A 23,420-nucleotide genomic window follows, 5' to 3' on the forward strand; every position below is an offset into this window, starting at 1 on the left:
CCCGACGGGTTGACCCGACAATACCCGGTCAAAAACTTGGTTGCAACCTATTGATTTTTGTTTTTTTTTTTTTTACTAAAATGACATAGTTTTGATTTAAAAAAAAAATTAACACAGGTGACCCGGTCAAAACCCGGAACCCGGTCTTGGACTAGAGAAAAGAATAGCTAAATTAAATTTCTGAATAATGATTAATATATAAAATTACATTATCTTCCTTAATCTTCTCCTTCAAATATATCACCCCAATATTGTCACATCATGATAGAGGTGATTGTTGTGATGCGAGATGAAATATCTTTCAAGACGGATTGCAGCCATTTGATTTCAAAGGTTTTATCGTCAAACAACTTAATATTTGGCTTATGTACTCCTAAAAAATATAAATTGTTGTTTACAGTGCCAAAAGATAAGATTTCTGTCTATAAATAAAAAATTATTATTTAAGTTTACTTCTAAATAAAAAATAATTTAAAAATCACGTACTGCCAAGTTATAAACAATAACTTGAAAGGTTTATGTTATTTTTGGCAACCACGTTTTTAACGCAAAGAATCGGGAGTTTGACAAAGTCACTGCTGTGTCGCACACGTGTCATATGTCCTCTTCGTGCTTATTCCCTTTCCACTCCTTGTTTTGTCCTTGCTTTGTCCTCGCACCCAAAATAAACAATGCCCAATTTTAGCAAAAACCTCAACTGTACTGTTGGGCTCTTACTTGTATTTTATATCTTAAGAATATTTTTAGTTTTATAAAAATATTGTATTAATTCTTTTTATAATTTTAATATACTAATAAAAAAAATCATTTTAATATATTATTGAATACCTTAAATTATAATAAAAAATATACACTTAGTTGATGATCCATGTATTTAAAGCCTAGTCTAATGGTCTAGTTTTTTTTATTTTCCAATTATTTTTGTATATTGATATTGTCAAATTAGATAACTTAATGGGTCAAAGGATTTTATTTTAACTTTTAATCCAAAATTATGAAATTTTATTTATTTTTATTTTTTATTTGAATTTTTTCATTTAAAAAAGCTATTGAAATGCATCTTAAAATTAATTTATTGTTTAAATGATCTTTATTTTTCTAAATTAAAAATATTAGAAAAATATTTTATTAATTTTTTTTTCAAAACAAATATATATTAAGAGATATTTGAAAATGTTGTAATAATTACTTTTTAAATGTTTTTACTTAAAAATATATTAAAATAATATTATTTAAAAATTATTTTTGATATCAACTCATTAAAATAATTTAAATTTTATTTTAAAAAATTAATTTTAAATAAAAAAATTCAAAATACATTGAATCTTCAGAGCGTGTTTGAGATTGTGGTTATGGTTGTTTTTTAAAGTGTTTTTTACTCAGAAATATATTAAAATATATTTTTTTATTTTTAAAAAAATAATTTTTGATATTAATGCATTAAAATAATCTAAAAATCTAAAAAAAATATTAATTTTTTTAAAAAATTTAAAATGTTTTTAAAATATAAAAATAAATAGGAAACAAAACGGAATACCAAACGGTGCCAAGTGGCCTTCCTAACGCGCGATTCGGGGCTTGCAGCGTGGCAACGTTTAAAACAATGGATAAAGTAACTGTTACACTCTAAAACTTCTCATTTTTCCTCCTCATGCCATCATCACATCACGCTCTCTCTCCTTTTTTTCTTATTCTTTTCCTCTTTTGTTTTTTTGTTTTTTTTTAATCCCCTTAACTAAAGCCAAATTGTCGTTTGAGAGCCAGTCACGCTTTCTCTCTCTCTCTGTCTCTGTCTCTGTCTCTGTCTCTCTCTCTGTTTGTGTGAAAACCCAAAACTCTTTCCTTCTCTCTCTAGAAAGAAAAAGAAAGAATCTGTTCCGGTTCTAGGGTTTTAAAGAATGAGTCTTTCTCTGCCAGGTAAGAGAATCTCTGCTGTTTCATTTAGGGTTTTGACGAATAAATTTGTTGTCTTTACTCTGTGAAGTAGCTGCTCTTATGCCATGTTGTTGTTTGACCTTGTTTTTTGGCGTGTAACTTGTTAGATATAACCTCATGACTGCATGCAAATTATCATCCCGTCTAGTGGTTTAAGTTAGCCTTCAATTCAAGTTTTGTTAAGCTAGAAGATTATGAAAACATGATTGGTAATTAATACAACTCCATTAAGATTTAAATGTGTTTAAAATTACTCGAGTATGTTAAAGTATATGGAGGAAAAGAGTTTACTGGAGTCATGTATCAGCTCTTTGATGGGTGGAGTTAAATTCTTAAAACTCCATGTAAAGGGTCTTGGTTTCTCTCTCCGTTCATCCAAGAATATATTTTTTTACAAGTTTTAGATATTACCCGGACTCAGTTTTGGTCTGAATTTATGTGAAATGGCTGTTTTTTTAATGGTTAATAGAGATACTTATAATGTCAGCTTAAGAGGAATGTACTGTTCCATTCCTTTATTGTTTTGTTGATGAGGAAAGCGAGTAAGAAGATAGAAAAGTTTTCGAATTTTTTATTTTCCAAAATTTTGAATAGTGAGGAACTCTTTTCAACCAGGTTAGAGTGAAAGTGTTTGGTTTTGCTGTTTTCTCCTATCTTGTTTGTTTGGCTTTCGTTTTAGCAACCAAATAGAGTCTCAATGTTGCTGATTCTTTTGCTGTTTTCTAACTGTGTTTTTTTATAGCCACATGCATGGTGAATGGCTTCTGTTTGAACTTATAGACATCTTGATTGATCATTAGTCAAATTGAGTATGGTTGTCATGGTGGTTCAATTAGAATTCTTAATTCAACGTCCGAAGGAGTTTCCCTTCTGTCATTGTCATAGTTACTCGTGCTTTACTTGCAAAGATTGGACATATTTTTTTATGCAATTCTTCATTTTTCTTTACAAAATAGCATTTATGAGTCTCCAGATAGCCAAGTGCTTATCACTCATGACCATGGTAAATTGATGCATCTTCCAGGGAACTATGTGGGATATCTTGTTACTCCTTGATTAGGAAAGAACACCATAATAACAATAATATTTTAGCAATATGGCTACAGAGAGTCCACTTAGAATGCCCTCCCATGAGTCAGCAACTTTTGTTCCATCAACTCCTAATATGGCAGTGGAGGATTTGGGATTTCTTAGAAACGGTCAAAGATTCCGTGGCAATGGGAGAGATGCAGTCCTAATCGAAGTGGAAGTGCACCCCCAAACATGGAAGGCTCCTTTTTTGCAATAAACAACCTCATTTCTCAGCAAAATTCCAACCTCAATCCTAGGCTGGAGGGTTCAAACAATGCTCTTCTAGCTTTCAACTCAGAGAAGCAGTCATATCTATCTTATTATGGTACCGGTGCCAGCCCAAACCTCAGACTTCCTACACCACCCATCCCAAGGGAGAATCAGCATCCGGGACGCCATGCTGTTAAGTTTGGCACTAATTGGGGATTGGCTCCAATAGATGACAACAGTAAAATCTCCTTGCATTTGTCGCAAGGAGTACTTTCTACACACAAGGAAGAGTTGGAGGATGACCACTCACCCAAGGAGCCCTTAGAGAGTTTAGCCAACAAGACAAATGGGTTTTGGTCTGGAGATGATGCTGCTCCATTGGCAGGGCAATCCAAACGCTTGGTTGATATAATTCAGGTAGCTATTTTCATTCATAGGAATTTGTTCATTTATTTGACTATTCATTACTGTGCTTGGATACCTCACTATATAATTTAGTGTCCTGTTGGGTTTAGAAGTAATCTCCCTGCCTTAGAATAGCTCCCCCTAAATTTTTTTTGCCTCATTACTCCAGTGCAAATGGGAGAGTTCTTAGTTTTAGCATGTAAATTCCAGAACTTACAGAACAGTGTCATTACTCGCTTCTAGCTCTGTTCTTTTTGGATTACGTCTGTGTTGGAGCATGTCAAACACATTCTTCATTATTATGCGCCATTCTCGCATGGATATATTTCATGTATATATTGATTTCATTGTTGACTTCAAATTTTAGCTTCCTTCTTTTCTATGATAAAATTAACTTTGGATTTACCCCACTGTAGTCAAGAGTTGTTTTGGCTTGTAATGTTAACTGTAAATCTTCACCAGGAAAATAAAAAAAAAAACAGTAAAAATAGCAATCCTAATTCTATAAGGTTGAAGAAATATAAAAAAATAAATCCATTATTTAATGTAATTCCTATGAGCAGCATGCTGCTTATTGGTTTTAACATCAGCATCAAAAAAAGGAGATTGATTATTATACCTTTGCTCCTTTTGAATAACTTTATTATAAGTGTTAATAATTGATTCACATATGCAGGAGGATTTCCCCCGTACTCCATCTCCTGTATATAACCAGTCTCGCTCCTTAAGCCCTGGAACAACAGATGAAGCAGCTGAACAAGATGTTTTTTCCGGTTCCTTGCATGATTCCACCGCTAGCACATCCAATGGCGTTCCATCAATTCTAGGTATGAAGAATGTTAAGACTATCATTGAATGCTGATCCCTCAATCGCTCCGGTTACAAGCTCATTGTCTCTTAATTGTACAGGAACCACACAACCCAAACCACCTCTTAGCAAAGGATTTTTAAATAGGGTAGACATTGGCGTTATTGAATCTAGAATGAAGGACCTTAATATATCTAGCCCTCAGAATTCCAAGGAGCAAAAATATCACGAGCAGTGGCATCACAGCTACCAGAGCCATGCGCAGCAACACCAAGTCCACCAACAGCCAAGCAATGCGTTTCAAGTTCAAAATGCCAAGTCTCAAAGGGGTTCTCAAGGAGTAAATTCTGCAAACATCGGTATGGATCAACTTCTCCATGGCCCATCAACGTTCTCAGCGGAGGTGCAGTCGGTATTGCAGTCGCTTGGGATCGCACCTCCTCTTTATGGGACAACTGGCTACATGACTTCACCAAATCCATTTTACCCAAATCTTCAGGCTCCAGGATTATGTGCTCCACAATATGGTATAGGGGGGTATGCTCTGAATTCAACTGTGATTCCTCCGTATGTTGCAGGATACCCCCCTCATGGTACAGTTTCAATGGTTTTTGATGGCTCTGCAAGTCCAAACTTTAATGCTGGAATGTCTGGGTCTTCAAGTGAAGGAAGCCTTGCCCATGGAGCTGATGCGCAACATTATAACAAGTTCTATGGGCAGCTTGGATATGTAGTTCAACCTTCATTTATTGATCCTCTTTATATGCAATACTATCAACAGCCTTATGGACTAACATATGATATGTCTGGTCAATTTGATCCATTGGCATCTGGAGGTGGTGCTATTGGAAGACAAAACAATGCTCCTGCATCAAAGAAAGGATCTGAGGTTGCTGCTGGTTTGGAGGACCAGAAACTGCTACACCACCAGAGAGGTGGAGTGAGTGATCTTAATCGAGGTAGAGGGCGGGTAATGAATCTTCCTTATTTTGGAAACTCACCAAACATAGGTATATTGCAGTACCCCTCATCACCGCTTGTGAGCCCTGTTTTGCCAGGATCCCCAGTGGGGGGCACTGGTTTTTCTGGAGGGAGAAATGAAATGAGGTTCCCACCGGGAAGTGGTAGATATGCGTCCGTATTTTCTGGATGGCAAGGTCAAAGAGGACCAGAGAGTTTTAATGACCCTAAAATACATAATTTTCTAGAGGAGTTGAAATCTGGCAAAGTCCGCAAATTTGAGTTGTCTGATATTGTAGGGCATATTGTCGAATTTAGGCAAGTCCTTGCTGAGTTTGCTTTCTTTCTTTCTTTGTTTTTTTTCTTTTCTTTTTATGCTGAAAAGTTGAATGATGAGGACTTTTTAAACTTCAGTGCTGATCAACATGGTAGCCGATTTATTCAGCAGAAGTTGGAGAATTGCAGTGCTGAAGAGAAGGCACTGGTATTTAAAGAAGTTCTTCCACATGCTTCCAAATTAATGACCGATGTTTTTGGAAATTATCTTATTCAGAAAGTGAGTACTTAGAACATGCAATTTTTTGGTGTCATGTTCACCACTTACTGGCTATGTTGATTGTCTTAGTGTCGTTTTCCTTTCGTTTACTTTCAGGTTTTTGAGTATGGAAGCATGGAGCAGAGGAAGGAACTTGCTAATCAGCTCACTGGTCAAATTTTGCATCTAAGTTTGCAGATGTATGGCTGTCGGGTAATCCAAAAGGTATTTGTGATTCTTGTGGGACATTGCTATCACGCATTCCTCACAACCATGTAGTATTTTCTTATTCCGTGTCCATGGTTTACTGCTTGCATACAAAGAAAACAAATGCATAATCATTCTATATACAAGTTGTGGCAATAGTTATAGGATGTTTCATTGTTTTTTTTACCGACTTTTGTTTACTTAAGTGGCACTAGATTAAAGCCCCTTCTCCTAGGTGCACCTAGGGTTTGCTCTAGAGGCGCTCTTCTTTTTTTGCCTCTACTACACTAATTATTAGTTTTTGTAAGCATGCAATTCTTGCTTATTTGTCAAATTGCTGGTAGAGTCTTTCATCCTGAAAATTTGTGGTTATTTCTATTGCCATCTGATGTAGATTACTTGCAAATTCCAGTATGTAACTGGTTATTTTCACAGGCATGGGAATGCATCGAGTCAGTGAAAGGTTAAAGTTCTGTCTTTTGATTAATGGGATATGTTTGAAACTGGCAAAGTTTCTTATGGTTTTACTTTCAAGTTAATGTTGCTAGCACATATTGGCTAAGCTGAAACTTGCTTAGCAACCCTAATTACTTGGGATTTCTGACTGTAAGTGTTGTTACCAGGCTCTTTTTTATTTTTCATTGGAACATTTTACCGTATCTCTCCCTAAGTGTAAGAATGGCTTACATAGAGGAACTTCTGAAAAGCTTTTGATCTACACCTAATATTTCCATAGTTGTATGCTTTTGATCTAAACCTAATATTTCCAGTCTTATACTTTCACTCATTTAGATTAAAGTGTATTTGATTGAGTTCTTTTTCAAACTAGTTGCTTACTTGATGTTCCTCTTGTGTCATTGAATGTGTAAAAGTAAACAAAAAAAAAAGGTAAAGGGAAGGAAAATGTTAATCCTGAATGGACTATTAAATTATTTAGGTACATTGTGTGAAAATTTCATAAAGTTAGGTTGTAGATATTCTAATGGTTATAATTGTCATCTGAGTGGGTCCAAGAGAAAAGGATACTGATATTGAGATTTTCTGGAATTTGGTTAAATTGTCAACGACAGTAGGATATCATATCTTCAGTGAAACTGAAGCCATTTCGTTGTATACTCAATATAGCTATATGAGTTCACTTGCATGGCAACTATGATTGGTAGTTTGTATGATGCTCCTAAAATTCTGCAACCCTTTGGTTAAGCTGGGTTTAACTGTTATGTGTTTAGGTAGATAATTTTGTATTCAATTAATTGTGAGATCAGCATGATTGTCAGATTTGCATTTGCACCAATATTGAATATCTGCCTATTCAAGACAACAACTTATACTTCAATCATTTGTTGTTGTAATCACATTAGTTTTGTTTTTTGACTTAAAGGGGAGCATCTTGTCTTCCATTTCTCTTCATCCTTGCTATAGGTAGTCTACAGAAATCTGTCCTGAGCCTCCTGGCAGTTTCCTGAGATGGGGGTGCACGGGATTATGTGATTTGGAGTGGCATTTAGTTAGATTGGGTTATTATCTCTATAGAGGCCACATTCCATTTTCGTCAGCCAACAAGAATCCCCATTTGTCAAAGGGTCTTAAAGACCTAGTGCCAGACTGCCAACATTCTTTGGGGGCATGATTGTGTAGACATTTGTAAACAGGGTATCAGTACTGAATAGGAATAGGAACACCAAGTTTCTTATTGGTATTGGGTGTTGGGTACTGCTTCAGTATTGATCCCACATCAAATCTAGCATTAAGTATTTTTTTCCTTGTGTCTGTAGGAATCAAGAGGGTCTTTTTGAATAATCTCCGAGACTCATTGCGAGATGTTTGCCTTTATATTTCTGATAGACTGAGCATCTGATAAATTAGATAACCATTTGATAAATAATTTTATTGTAAACAAATAGTTTTTCAAATAATTTTATTTAAAAAAATATTGTGACTTTACAGATTATTAGGTCTTATGTAATCCAGTGCCTTGCTAATGGCCTGTGAGATTCCAACTGTCCACTCTGCAGCTGTGGGCCTAAAAATGATCATCCTGCCATTCTAGGCCTTGCCTTCAAATGCAAAGTATTGGTGTGATTCTTAGAGTTGCGGATCAATATGAGTGTCTGACTAAATGGATATCCTACCTGAACAACAACCAACCTAAAAAACCCAATTTTGCCTGACCCAATAGGAGACAGGGGGGGGTCATTGTGCTCAAAAGTAAATATTGCTAACATATAGTCAAATGGATATTGTGGAGGTTTGTTTGAATGATGGATGTTGTTCTTTTTTCTTTCTTTTTTTTCCTTTATCTGGTGTATTACTGAGATTGGTTGTTAGATATGTAGTGAATTGCTACCTAAAATAAACTTTTCCTCCTTGTTATATTGGAATTGACATTGATTTTGATCCTGTGATGTTTCTTAGGCACTTGATGTAATTGAGCTTGATCAAAAAGCACAGCTTGTCCTTGAATTGGATGGACATGTTATGAAATGTGTACGTGATCAGAACGGTAATCATGTCATACAGAAGTGCATTGAGAGTGTTCCAGCAGAAAAAATTGGATTCATATTCTCAGCCTTCTGTGGTGAAGTTGCAACACTTTCCATGCATCCTTATGGTTGTCGTGTCATACAGGTATGTTAGGCTTGACTGGTGCGTTGGAAGCTCTCCTGCTTTCCTTTTCCTATCCCGCCTTTGGTTGTCTGCAGGAACATTGTCATGAAACACTTATGCATTTGGTTTATTGCAGAGAGTTCTAGAGCATTGTGCATATGAGCTGCAATGTGATTTCATAGTGGATGAGATCTTGGAGTCTGTCCTCATTCTTGCTCAGGACCAGTATGGAAATTATGTGACTCAGGTTAGTGTTTCTTTTGTGCTTTATCACCTAGAAATTTGTAGCAAACAATTGATTCTTCCTGTAAATGTTCTTTATGCTTAGCTTGACTTGGTTTGGTATAAGGTGAGATGGTCTGATAGTTGATCTAGTGATGATTAATTTTGTTTGGTAACTTTTGGGGGACGGAAATTGTTAACGAGGGAAGGGGACTAATATTTAAGCCTGCAGGAGGAGGAATAAGATCTCTGTTCAGGTAATGTGTCATGTGTGTACCTGGCACTTTTTCTTGCATTGTATTGTGCATTCATGCTGTTAATGGTGCATGCTTGCTCATACTAGGAAAGAAATCGTGAGCCACATGAACTCCCAATGCTCAATCTCAGAAAGGTAGATCTCATTCCTTGAAAGATAGATCTGCATCCCAGTCAGAGTGGTAAGAATAGGATTTAACCTTGTTGAAAGATAGGAATTCCATGGAGCACTCTGACTTGGATGCAATTATCCAATTGAAGGATGGAAGTCAGCTTAAACCTTCCTCCCATTCTGTATTCAATGTGATTTCCATGTTTCAATTGCTTAATGGTGATGTGAATTTACAATGAATTCCATGAAAGATGCCAAATTATCCAGTGGGTTTTTACCTTATTGGATTTGAATTCCTTGTTTCAATTGTTGTATAAATAGTGATGCATGTATTCTTAACAGCATGTGTTGGAGAGGGGAAAACCTCGTGAAAGATACCAGATTATTAGCAAATTGTCAGGGCATATTGTTCTACTCAGCCAGCATAAGTTTGGGTCCAATGTTGTAGAGAAATGTTTGGAATATGGTGGTGTCACTGAGCGGGAAATAATAATTCAGGAGATTCTTGGGCAGAATGAAGGAAATGATGATCTATTGGTGAGTTTAATGAAGCTTTTTTAATTTGGATTGAAATCCTTAAGCACGTCCACCTTTCTAACACATAGCTTATTTAGTCACTCTGTGAATAATTACAAAACTAAAATTTTTGGGATTTCTGAAAACTTATTTACAGAATGCATATTAGCAGCTGCTTTTTATCACCAACACAAGTTGCCAACATTCACTACTTTCAACTTCTAAATCTGATGTCTGGTGCATGCTCATGTGTGCTGTTTTTTATATATATATATATATATATATATTGTAAACAAGTGGAACTCTTATGTGCCTGACATGCATCAAAGGTGAAGGGGAAGCAATGCTGTTACCTGCACCAGCAATTCTAAATTGACAGTGGAAAGAAAAATGCTGTTTCTAGACTTGAAGCTAATAAACAAACATAGTTTCTCTCTATTATTTCAAACTTTATTTAAATCATGCTTTATAATGTCCAGAAGATATATTTTTATTGTGTTGGGGTTTCAGTGTGAGTTGCACAACTCCCTTGTGATGCAATGATCATGATATCAAGCTTTGAATCCTTCGAATGAAGTTGTTCCAGTTAGACTATTATACCATGCCATTTCTCTTCATAAACTTTCAAGGCTACCAAGGATGAAAATCGTAGCATGTTTTAGGATTTCTCTGCTGTTCATTTTTTTTGTCTGATATATGACGGTTTTCTATTATCAACTGTAAAATAAACTCACATCTTATTTCTGTCTCATATGAGAATCAACTCAACTTAGCTCCAAGATGTCATTTCATTAGTATGCCAGAGTCCATGATTTTACTCTATTTGTCATTGCTATCATATATGATTTCATCTACTTTTTTTTTCCCAGTTTACACATTAATTTTCCATTTTTTCCCCAAAATGTCACCAATTCTTATAGGGTTTCTTGCCCAAATATTGAGATTATGTAGGCAAATGAGTAAAGAAAGGGGGTGATTTTATTATCATAATGCTGCCCTTGCATGCTTGCCAATATCTTCAATCTCTTGTGCCATTTCAATTTGAGGGTTGAAATTTGCATTTCTTTATGGGATTGCATTGAATCGTTTTATTTTTAGATCAGACAAACTTTGCTGCTTTATGATGTTGAGCCAGTATTATTCCACTCAATTTTTTTCTCTGTTGCTATATTTTAGACAATGATGAAGGACCAATACGCAAATTATGTGGTCCAAAAGATTCTTGACACCTGTACTGATATTCAGCGGGCAATGTTGCTTAATCGAATAAGAACACATGTGCATGCTCTGAAGAAATATACTTATGGGAAGCACATTGTTGCTAGATTCGAACAGCAATATGGGGAAGGTAATGCTTTTCAATTTCACCAACCCTGCATATATTTGAAATTGAATATGCTTCACTATATATTGTAAATTGGATGTCAGGAGGACCCCTTAGGCCTTAGAGTTACTTGACCGAAGGTTTCATTTGATCGCATCTTTGTCCAGCTCCCAATATCTAGTTGGGTGCTACTAGTCTGAAAAAAAAGGAGGACAAATGAATTCTAGCTTGAAGATTTTTTGAAGACAGCTGTTTAGCAGTCTGGGGACAGTAGTAAAGTGGTAACTTCTAGGAAATTGAGGAACTTCTAATTCCATAAAAAGTAACAAATATGATTGGAATTCTTATGTACCTGTGCTGGAAAATCACATCACTCCTGAAATGAAGTTTGGTGCATAGACTTGGTACTCTTTCTATGTCAAAACTATTCAAAGCCATCTTGGGAATTCAATTCCTGGAATGACTAAAGTGGGGGGATCTCAACTGAACTTCCTCTTATATCTTCTTCCTCTTGGCTTTATGAGAATTACAATATCAAGCTTGGATGAACACACGACTTTAACTTTGTATGGACCTCATGTTCTATTTATCTGGTCTTTGAGAGGAAGCATTATTTAATACACCCTTCCAGTTGAGATATCGTCCAGGTTGAGAGAGGGTTAGGTTTTTTTATGACTGGATTGTATAGGATTGGTTTTGAAAAATTATTATGATGATTTTCATGCTGGTTTCGACTTTATTTTTTTTTTCCATCACTGATACGGGTTATTGATGCTCCTCATTCATTGGTAGATGGAACTAAAAAATTAGTAGTGTTCTTTGATCATTTGAAATTTGCTTGTGTAACCGATCCCAACTAGTTTGGGATCAGGCCTTGTTGTCACTGCTTTCACTCTTCTAAACTTCTACTCTATGCAGAGAATCAAACTCATGATCATGATGCGGATCCACTGGCGTGGTCTGTCAATTGCTAGCGTGCGCTACAACATGTGAAAGCCTCGCAGCTGATCCCATTATGACAACATGTGCAGGAATAACAACCAAATCATGCAAGCATCCTTTGTCTTGATCATGTTAATACATGACTGCCTCGGAAAACTTCCACCGTCAATTACCAGATTGGAATTGTAAAGTCAGTAAATATGCATGTGCCACGGAATGGTTTGTATATATGTTGTGTAGCTCAACTATTTACACAGACGAAAGGAGCAACAGTAGGAAAACAGCTTAGATTGCAACACAGATTCAAAGGGAATGAAAAGCTTCTTGATAGCTAATTCTGTAAAATCGTTTGATGGGTTTGTTTGGTAAATGGCTTTTCTTTATAAGGTAGGAGAGGCTATGCAAACACAATGTCTCCTTTTGTACTGCATTGGAAGGCATGCATGTCAATAGGAAAAGCCATCTTCCAAAAGGTTTCCCTGTCAATAGGCTCTGCAAATGCGTTCATTAAATAAATTAAGATCCCCTTTGACAATGTGGTAGCTTTAGCTTTTCTATTCAACCACAATTTTATCTCATTTGGTTACAAAATGGAAGACGAGTTTTGATCATGGGTTGCCCCAATAAATAAGTTCTGAATTCAGCTTTTGAGAAGCTAATTTTACATGGCTTTGCTAAATTTGTTCTCTGTTTTGAATTACCGTTGAATTTGCTACCTCCAAGACCAAAATAACCTCGCTCTCGTGTGAACTAATCAAAGAATCAATGCTGGGTTGTAGAAGCTAAAAATTTGGCAGGACCCAAGTTTTTGCTGAAGATCTACACCTTTTCTTTTCCAAAAATCAACACCCAAGTTTTTGCAAGTTTGGATCTACACTCTTGTTCAACTCGGCCTCTATTTTTCATGAATCTAACTTCTTAGCTCTTTTAATTTTCTTCTTGTTAATTACCATGTACGAGTTTCGGGTTTGTAAGTGTTTGAGGAGTGGTGGGTGTTGAATCTTAAGATCTGGTGGTTTGATTGCTGAGAATTTTTTTTTTTTTGTTTTTTCATTAGACTTGAAATTGAATTTTAGTTATTTCTCTCTCTAAGTTTTGCTGTTTTTTTGTGTTTCTGAATTGCATTTGCTTCCTTTTGAAAGAGAAGAGAAGAATCTTTGCATGGTGATGCTGAGAATCCTTGTATAGGGTCTCCACAGATCAACAAGGGATTCAGGGATGAGGTATGTATTTATTAACAAGTTACTTTGTAGTCCTCGCAGTTTCAAGAATTTGCAACATGTTTGTGGCATTCTTGCTACTTCCAAGCTAAAGTTTGCGTAATTCAAGCTCTGGTTTTAAACATTTTATTCGTCTTTCACTGATGATTGTTGATGGGGTGCATGTTATTTGTGATGATTGTGTTACTACAATGCATTTTTTAGATCAAAAGTTGCTTAAAATAATGGGGATTTCACCACGGTAGGCAATAGTTACAAAGAAAATAAATACTAAAAAAAAATATTAATTTGAAAAGTTATTAAAAAAAAAAAATTAATTTTTTTAAAAACACTTTTTAATAATAAAAAAAACAAATAGAACTGTAATAGTGGTTGGTTTGTTGGTTCCTGTCTCGAGTAAAAAGATACATGAGTAGTATAATTGTGGCAGGAGTTGTGTTTCCTTTTTTTTTTTTTTTTTGAAAGAGAATAAAATTTCATTTTAAAATTATTCAAGAGATAATTTATTTTTATATCTTCAAGCCTTCAAAGATAGTGGGGATAAAGAGTTGTATTCTTCTTTTTTTTTTTTTTCATTTTGAAATTATATAAAATTATTTTATTAACAAATTTATTTTTATATATTTATCTCTAAAATCAGTAAAAAGCATTATAGTTATCACCAATATACAAGTGGTGAATGATTGGATCACAAATTCCAATCTAAAGGATAAGTTAAAAATAATTAGATAGAGAAAATATAAATAAATCCCATGCACTATATTATGGATAAAAAATGGTCTAATTCATCAGCGATAACCCTTTTTAAAGCATTTTCAACCAAAGAACTAAATGAAAAAGCTAACATTAAAAAAAAAAACATCCTTTTAACTTTTGTTTTATTATTTTAAACAATTCCAATGGTGAGGGTAAATGAATAGCTAAAATAACTATTCAACCTGTGCAAAGCCATTTTTACATGTTTATGTAGAAATGACCACATAAAATTATCATTGCAGCGGCTATTTTTGTTGCCGTTGGCCAACAATTTTTTTTTTCCTTTAAAAGCAAATGGAAAAGAAACTTGAAAATTTTGAAATCTTGTATTGTGCCTCATCCTTTTCTCAAAGTTAGAAAAACAAGAATCAATTATTCTCTAATTAATTAATAACAATGTTTATGTTAATTAGTTGAAATTAAAAGGTATGTTTATTTATAAGTTTTTAAAATTAAAATTTAAAATATTGGCAGTTTTTTTTTAAAAGTTTGAATTTAAATTTCCTTTTTTTAAAATTAAATTTTTAACTATAACTAAATTTAAAAATTAAAAATATTTCATATAAATAAATTTTAAATTATATTTCTCTTAACTTTTCATATTACTTCATTAATTTTATATTACTTTTATAAATTACTCATATTAATTATATAATTAATAACATCATAATTTATATTATATATAAAATATCTAATTAGTTATATAATTATATTAAAATTAATTTAACATGAAATATATTAAAATATAATTGGCTTTTCTAAATAGTTTTTTACTAGTGAAATGCATATAATAAAAAAAAAACTATATTTATACTATTTAAAAAGTTATTTTATAATTTAACTTTTTAATTTAGCATTTTACATGGGAGATCAAAATGAGGTTATACAAAATTAGGGAAAAAAAATGTTTATGTTCAAATAAAAAGTTCATGATAAAGTTCTATTAAGTCTTTTGGGTGTTTTTTATGGTGAGAAAAGTGTAACAGTATATTATTATGTTTTGGGTTTAAAAAATAAAATAAGTGAAGAATCAAATCACAATTCGATTTGACTAAATCAAATGCAATGGTAGATGGAAAGCTTTATATTATAGTTTTTTATTGGCTATTTAACTTGTGTTTTGCATATTTTTATGCCATGTTTTTTGTAAATAAAAGATTTTAAATGAAATTTAAAAAAATTCATGCATATATCTAAATCTATTTATAAAAAAATTTTTTTTATCAATCATGATCTATACCCAACTAAAATAATCAATCAAATTCTATGCTTGGGTCACTGACTCGATTAAGTTTAACAAATTTTTTTTATAATTTTTTTATTTAAAAATAGGCAGAATAAAATAAGAAACAATAAAACATTAAAATGATTGGAAAAAAATTATATCAAAATAAATTACATTATCCAATTAATAATTCAAACCAAATATCAATGGTTAGATTAAAAAAAACAATAAGCAAGAAAAAAAATGGAATTGCAACCAAAGCCCAGTCTCTCGAGCTAGGATTTAGGAATGACCAGGAGCGACCTCCATGCTTTAAAACTACGTTTGGGAATAACGGTTCAAACCGGGTTCTAAAAAAATTTTAATTTTTTTTTTGCTAAAATTGAGTGCGATTTATACTTTTTGGATCGTTTTGATGTTAAAAAAATAATGTTTAAAAAAAATAAAAAAAAATATCATTGGCATACATTTCGGTACGAAAAGTTATTTGAAAAGCAACCACTACCACACTGCTAAACACGCTCTTAGAAAAATTATTTTTTTGCCATGTGTCTCGTCTTATCCCCTATCTTTGAATATTTATTCATTTTTAATATAATATATTTTAATTGACTATTAAATTCAAGTCTTAAATAATAAAAAAAAGAGAAACAAAGAAAATGACAAATCATTATAGCATTCCAAGTGATTTATTTATTGGTGAACGCACGGGAAACAATATTTTCCTCACGTATTATAAAATATTTCTTAATAAATGATTTAAGGCCAGGTTTAGGGCGAGCCAATGTAAAAAACCATGTCCTTTTTTGAAATCAATTTTCAAAGGTTTTTTATTTTTTTTTTTTTATTACCACGTGTCAACACCCCGCTTGCAACCAACAACACGGGTTTGTTTTAACTATGCTTCAGGTTCCATGACGACCCGACCCGATCCGATCCGATCCCATTTTTAATTTTGTTTTTATTATGCATTTTGAATTGTTTTTTTTTTTAAGAAAAACATATTATATCCCTAAACCCTAAAGTTCAAAAAGGCCGATTTCGCTCCTATTCTCAAGAGAAAAAAAGAAGAAACAGTTGCTCCCTTCCCTTCTCAATTCACTCACAGCCGAATTCAAATTCACGCGCAGCAGAAACAGCGTTTCTCCAGCAGCAGTAGGAGCAGGTTCCTTTAATGAGTTTTTGTTTTTTCTCGAAACAAGGTGTTTAATGCAAAGAAGTGTGGGTTTGAGATAATGGGTTTTGAAGGAATTCTTGTTTCCTTTCTCTGTTTTGATATTTTTCAGAATCAAAGAAAGAGCGTTACAGAGATTCAATTACGTGCAGAAATTAAGCTATTCATTGAAAGATGCCAGCGCCAAGTCTCAGTGAGCAACGTCATATTATTTTTTGTTTATTTTTTTTATTTGAATGTTGCGTGGCAATCCAACTTCATAAGCAGATTGAATTGGTTTTTCATGTGCTTCAACTTTGCTCATTACACTGCAACTTGAATCGGTTAATTGTTTAACTTTTATTAAGCAGGATTGAAGAGGCACAAAAGAACAAACAAATCTTGGGCTGATGGGAAACAGAAACAGAAGAAAAGGTAATCGTTTTATTTGTTTCAATTTATGTTAGTTACGAAGATTCAAACTGCATTAGACCATTCGAAGTGACCTGACATGAGGTTGATTTGAAGATTGACTTATGTGTGCTATGTTGCTGCGTAGCTAGAAAATTAGTATAAGAGGTTTGGAATGAAGGGATAAAGGTTGTGCGACTATAGATTTTATATGGGGTTTCTTTTGATAGGTTTGGGAATGGATATTGATTATTTGGTGACTAGATTTCTATGATGCTGTTATTCGAGTTTTCACCTCAAGAAAGGTGAGGTTAGTTTTGATTAGTTTGTTGCATGTATTATCAAGTCGGGAGATCCTTGTAGAACTTGGGTTTGTTTGGTGAAATTATTGGCCGGGATTTAGGTAAGCTGGTGGCTATCCATCTTTTAAGAAACAGAGAAGAAAATGGAAACGGATCTAAGTTCCACTGTTTTATTTGTGGTTTGACAGGATCATGTGGCATACAGTAAGTCTTACCTTTGGGAAATGATAGAATCAAATCTGCTGTGTTGTGTAAGGGTAGTTTGTACGATAAATAGGTGGGTGGCTGTTGCTATCTTTGTCCTCCAATTTTTGAAGCTTGTGTGGTCTGTTTTTTGTCAATTATATTTCCTTTTATGGTCCGGGTATTAGTTGGCTGTTGATGATTCCCTCTTCTTCTGAAGTGTAGAATTGTGGTGATCTGGTATGAGGCATTTATGACTAATACTTCACTATATATTGCTTTGATCATAGACCAAGAAAAGAAGGTAAAATTAACTTGGAGGAAGATGTCGCTGGTGACTCCCAATCTCTCAGCATGTTTGAGGAAGATTCTGTTGAAGAAGGTACTATATGATAGTTTTCTTGAAAAGTATGCAGGAAAAATAATAAGTTTTCATTGGTTATTTTAGGGATGTTGCTAAAAGTAATATCAGTAATTTAATGCTATTGTTTTTAATCACTGTTAACATTCCTTTTGTTTTAGAATATTGACGAGAGGAGTTGCCCCTATTCAGTATTATTTCTGACTTTTAAACTTGAATGGAGGCTGAAATGGGACATATTTTCATAGCCAGCCATCGCTTTTTTGTTATTGTCTTGCTTTTTCTCCCATTTCATCACTACCAGGAGCAATTTTAAACAATTATCAGCTACCAGTGTTCTTGGTTGTGTTAAGAATTGCTAAGATGTAATCAATACTTTCTTTCATGCTGAAGGTTGCTCCTAATAATATCCTAAATCCCTGTTGGTTACTAGGAGTGAGAATGAGGCCTTTGTTCCCATTTGTAAGGTGTTTGGTTAACAAGGCTAGGACAGGGTTACCAAAAAGGGAGGTGAGTTTGAAGGCACCTGGCACTTGGAACATGGATCTCCATGATATGCAGACTGAAAACAAAAACATAGAGACTTGTTATCTTGGAATATGATACTGTTGGTTAGATTTCTTCATATCAAATACTTGGAAGGAAATACACTTTTCCATAATGTAAAAACACTTTTTAGGTTCTTGTGTGTTTAAATTGGTGTATATTTATGCAAACTGTTTTATGGTTAGAAAATACAATTAATCACTTGGATTTTTTAATTAAATATTTTGAAAAAAGTTCGTTTCATTTTCAATTTGCATTAAATAGCTCCTCAAAAAGAACTAAGAAGTCCTTTTAGAATAAAATGAAGATAAAAACTAGGAAAAAACCTTAGTTGAGCAATTTTTTTCTTCTTTCATTATGCTCAGAATTGGTAGTGCTTTCCATTAATAAAGTTGTAACATGAGATTGCTGAGGTCTCATATGAATCACTTGTCTAGAGGGACCAGTCAATTTTTTTAAAGAAAGTCTGAATAATATGACCATATTCACAGCGGCATCAATTTGCAGCCTACCAGTGGATATTTTCATCAACTAACAAAGTGTCCATCATTAGAAAGGAATGCTAGGAATTTTAATGGTCAGATTTTCTCAAAAATTGGTTATCACAGATATCTTTTCTCTCTCATTCTGTGTGGCTTTTGCTTCTTGTACATGTGTATCGTTAGCTCTTTCAATTGGATGAACCAGTTCTTCATTGTGATTTTATGTTTCCCTGAGGAGGATAACTTATTCTCTCATTATAAATCCCTCTAGAGGTCCAATATATAATGATCAGTTGCTGGTTCATGGTTTCTCCTTGTGATATAATTTGATACCATGCTATGCATTCTCACAACTGTTTCTTTTCATCTGCCTTTGAATTCATATTTTGTATGAATATGTTGTACTCGCCCAGACTGTGCATTGCTCAAGGATTTTTATGTTGCATCTTGCTAATATAAGATGGTTGATGACTCTGTAATTCCCTTCTTTTAATCTTTGGTTTATTAATGTTGGTATATAGGAAGTGATAATGAAAGTGACCTGCAAGAGCATAGAACTGCTGGCATTGTGGACGCGGATGGAGATTCTGATTCAGAAAATATTCTGGAGGCCTCCAACACCGATCAAGAACAAGAATTGGATGTCAAGTCCCAAACTGTTGCAAAGGCACCAGCTTCCAGAAGGTACCTTTGGATGACCCTGCTCCTTATATGATTGCTTAGAACTGTTATTAATTACCATCATCATTAAGATTGTTTGGCAACTGATATATTCTATGTGGATGGATGCTACTAAACAACACTATTTCAACTGTTGTCTGACACATTTTATCAATTCTATTTTTTATGACTTGGGTTGGTGAATTGGTAATTCTTATAGTCAGAGTGGAATCTTCTTTTTCATAGTAATTGTTGTTTTTCGAATCTTCCATGTATTATGATTGGCTTAATTTACAAATGAATTTGCAAAATGGAATTAATGGAAGAGGTATTCCCATAGAATAGTATTTGGCTGGAAAAGAATTGGTGTGTTCATTTATGTCTTCAGTTGCTGGCATGGAAGGCTTTGAATGAACTCACAATGCATTCCATTCTAGAGTTCATTTTTATTTGTATAATGTTTGAATGAACAGAAGTTTGGTTCTGTCCAATCTGTGAATCTAATAAAAGGTAAATATTGTGTTTACTTTGAAAACAAGTGTTGTGTGTACTTAGAAAATAAATCTGGTTGTCTGTACCTTTACTTGTTTATTACATATTGTTAAACTTTGAAAATTTATGTGGCATGTAATTTTCATGGGAACTTGCACAAATTCACAGAGTTAGATTATGGCAATACTGCTGAAACCGTAAAATGAGATTTACTGAAGATAGGCTATTTATTGTAGTGCAGTCATGTCTACTTGTTTTCATTCAATTTCTTGTCCCTTTCAATATGATGAAGTGCATTTTGGATAGTTTTCCCACATATTTCAAGTACCTTCCACTTGTAAAGTCTATACATCAACTTGATTTATGTGGCTGAGAAGTAAGTGAAACTTTAGAGAGACGTGTGTGTGATTTAGTGATGAGTGAAGTATCACCTAGTCAAGTTGGAAAAGACTTTTTGACTATAGAAAAGGGGATTGAAGTGTCAGCCAATTGGATTAATTGGTCTTTATTGTAGTGGTGGCTATGGAGGTGTAAAGAGGAGCTCACAGAGGAGGGTAAAAGAGCTGAACTACAATTGCATTGATAGTGAGGTAACTTCAGGGGTTGTGTTTTGGATATGACCATTACAAATGGTTGGAATGCTTGTACATGGCACATTGCTTTTAAAGGTAATCGACCATGAAAGTATGGCGTGGGGAGAAAGGTACTTTCGGGCTTTTTCTTCATGTTTATGAATAAACAACTATAAGTTGAATATCATGTTTTTGGCAAGTTTCTGGGCAAATGGCATTTTAAGAAATGCATAATTTCCACTCTCATCACTTTGGCGTGTGACTTTTCAAGTGCAAAAAGAAGATTCATCCACCAAAAGTCAAGGATAGACTTATTTTATCTATGGCCAGCATTTATAAAATCTTGACCAAGGTTTGGCCAATTGTCATTGTTGTGTAGTAAGATGATTCTATTTCCCAAACTGTGTATGAGGTTGTGGATGATGCTGAGAGGAGAGAGAATGAATGAATTATTTTTTTAAGTTGTCTTTTAAACAAGCTTAGAGATGGTACATTGGAATCTCATAGATAATATGATGGGTCTTGAGCAAAATGGTCAACAAAGGGTTTGGCTCTATGCAGTTGATATTCTCTTTTTGTTGTTCATCACTGCTTGTGTTACAGAGTGTTCAAATAAAAATATGATTGTTATTATATACATTTGGATAGTTTTTCATTGCTGAATATGGTGAATTATTTATTACAATCCTTAAACTTAAATGAATAAATACTGACTTCTCTATGGAACTTGTATGTTTCTTGTCCTCTTGAAAGCTTTTCATGAAATTCAAGTATAATTGTCTTTGTGCAGCTCTTTCCATTCTCACTTAGAGTATAAGTTACCAGAAACTGAGGTAGAGGATCTGTTGAAGAAAAAGTGGAAATATCAATGGGATGTGCCTGCTTTTGGCATGCCAAATTGCAAGTGGGTAGGAACAGGAGAGAGTGTTTTCTGGAGGTAATTTTCATACTGTCTGTCTCTAATCTATATTTATTGTCTACATGCAACATATATGTGAGATAAAAAGAAAAGGGGATTATGGAATGCAGAATGGGTGCCCTCCATAAAGAATTCATGTAGGCACCATGCAAATGAAATCAAGAGACTTGTTGAAGCATCCTTTTAAATGCATTGAAATGGTGCAAAAAAATAAATAAAAAACACACCAAATACTTACTATCCACATCAACCAACTTGGAGGAGTAAATTTAATAAAATTCTTGAAATTGGCTTCATAAAAATTTACTCCAAAACAAACAAATGTGGTACATCCTTTGTAGATTTATGTAAATTATGAGGCCTTTTCATTTTTTTTAAATATGCCTCGCAATTCTTAGTACTTTTGTGATTAAATGGAGAGGATAAAATGAAGAAGATGATGCGATAGAAAAAAGGGAGGTTCTAATTTAATGGTTTATTTATATAGGATTTTTTTATGTTGTCATAATTTTTATTTGAAGTGTCTAAATATATGCCCCTTCCCCCACAAACCGTAAATACTTGTTGGCCATTTAAATAGTGGTCCAAGGAGATATTGGTCATAAATACCAAGGAGAGATGCTGGTCATAATATCTATGATATTTTCTTTAATGTGGAGGGGTTTCTATTAGTCTTTCAAACATTTGAGCGATCCCTAATTTTTCACTACTTCAGGGATTGTTATTGTAACTACCTTGAATGTTAAAAGCGTTAAGTTATAGAAGATGCAGTTTGTTAATTATGCAACCATGTTCATTTATTACTTTTGTGCAGGTAGCTAACATGAACTCTGATTGTGGTCTCAAGCAAAGGTTATATAAACACTGGTTGGATGTGTGCAGGACATCTGGCAGCAATGATTTTCATTCATCTCCACAGAGATTCTTCTTCTCCTCTTTGTAAGCCTCATCATGGTTTTATAGATGATCTTTATTTAATTTGGCTGCTCCTATCTGGATTTTAATGGTAGAATTTATTTAGATTCATGATGTCATAATTTATAAGCATCTAGGGTACTAGAGATTTCATATCTCTAGTTTTCATATTTATGGTTAGTGAGAAGCCCATGTGCCCTCAACTTTATTTTTTATGAATAATAGACAGCCAATTTGACAAACATCCCTTATGCCACCACCTTTTTATTGTTTTTAAAATGTTAAATTGCCAGTTCTAGTGAACACCTCAATCAGTGGTTTAAATTGTTTTGAATTGTCCCATTTATTCTGTCTTTTGTGATCTCCTCTTTTGAGTCTTGCAGAGCTTAATCTTGAAATAAAAATTCAAAAGAGCAAATACTATTTCCTCATGTGTCAGTTATGCCAAAGGTGCCTTTACAAGTGTGGCTGAAAACCATCTGATGCCTAGTAATTAGAATTGATTGGTGGAATACCAGTTCTGCTTGATCTTAGATTGTTTTTAGCATCACAGCATTTGACTTCTAAGAATGTCCAATCATTCTTAATCTGAACTTCATGTTTTTGTAAGGTCTGGGGGTGGTTACAGAAAAACTAAGAATACAAGGGCTACTTTATGTGAATAGATATATGGAGAAAGGAAATTGATTGACAGGACCTAGCACCTCACTAGGTTCCTAAACAACATGCATAGAACTCCTTGAGATCATGCCCCTGGAGAAGATATGCAGATCACACCAAAATACTTTTAATGTCAATAGATGAATATTTCTGCAATTTTCTTCTTGAAAGCATGTAAATATCAGCATCCACAATTAACAAGAAATATATTCCGATCTTGATCATCAAGAAGTTTGAAATTTATGTAATCTCATATAAAAAAATCAGTAGAATGTTGTGGCTTCTGAACATGGATAAGTTTTCATTAGGTGTCATTTTCGGAAGTGCTTTTCTTTTATTCCTATTCATTATGGGGTTATATTAGTACTTTTGTGCCTATGTAAGAGCAAGTATTTTTGTATTTGGTGGGCCTGTATAAAAGCACCTATATGGTGTTTAGGAGGGCTGTTTTCAA

The 23,420-nt window shown here is 33.8% G+C and overlaps 2 protein-coding genes across 7 annotated transcripts; both read left to right on the forward strand.

Annotated features, from left to right (window-relative positions):
* The first annotated feature begins 1,756 nt into the window (after window positions 1-1,756).
* LOC118056172 (pumilio homolog 6, chloroplastic-like) lies at window positions 1,757-12,644 on the forward strand. The gene is given in 12 exon segments (XM_035068295.2): window positions 1,757-1,917; window positions 2,960-3,164; window positions 3,167-3,633; window positions 4,298-4,448; window positions 4,531-5,707; window positions 5,804-5,945; window positions 6,042-6,149; window positions 8,547-8,759; window positions 8,875-8,985; window positions 9,670-9,864; window positions 11,020-11,191; window positions 12,086-12,644. Coding segments are annotated over 11 exon segments (2,925 nt in total). The 5' UTR covers window positions 1,757-1,917; window positions 2,960-3,031; the 3' UTR covers window positions 12,142-12,644.
* A 3,660-nt stretch (window positions 12,645-16,304) lies between these two features.
* Window positions 16,305-22,318, forward strand: LOC118056174 (protein NUCLEOLAR FACTOR 1-like). 6 transcript variants are annotated; one of them, XM_035068298.2, is made up of 7 exons: window positions 16,305-16,512; window positions 16,597-16,677; window positions 16,832-16,898; window positions 17,650-17,741; window positions 19,270-19,432; window positions 21,263-21,409; window positions 22,206-22,318. In XM_035068298.2, the coding sequence occupies exons 2-7, from the start codon at window positions 16,659-16,661 to the stop codon at window positions 22,207-22,209; spliced, it is 492 nt and encodes a 163-aa protein (XP_034924189.1). In that variant the 5' UTR covers window positions 16,305-16,512; window positions 16,597-16,658; the 3' UTR covers window positions 22,210-22,318. The 6 variants fall into 6 exon arrangements, with proteins under 6 accessions (XP_034924189.1, XP_034924191.1, XP_034924188.1 ...); XM_035068300.2 differs by having other exon boundaries at window positions 16,306-16,512; window positions 16,835-16,898; XM_035068297.2 differs by having other exon boundaries at window positions 16,306-16,475.
* Window positions 22,319-23,420: the final 1,102 nt, after the last annotated feature.

This window comes from Populus alba, chromosome 3, assembly GCF_005239225.2.
Source record: "Populus alba chromosome 3, ASM523922v2, whole genome shotgun sequence".
In the NCBI taxonomy this organism is placed as follows: domain Eukaryota; kingdom Viridiplantae; phylum Streptophyta; class Magnoliopsida; order Malpighiales; family Salicaceae; genus Populus; species Populus alba.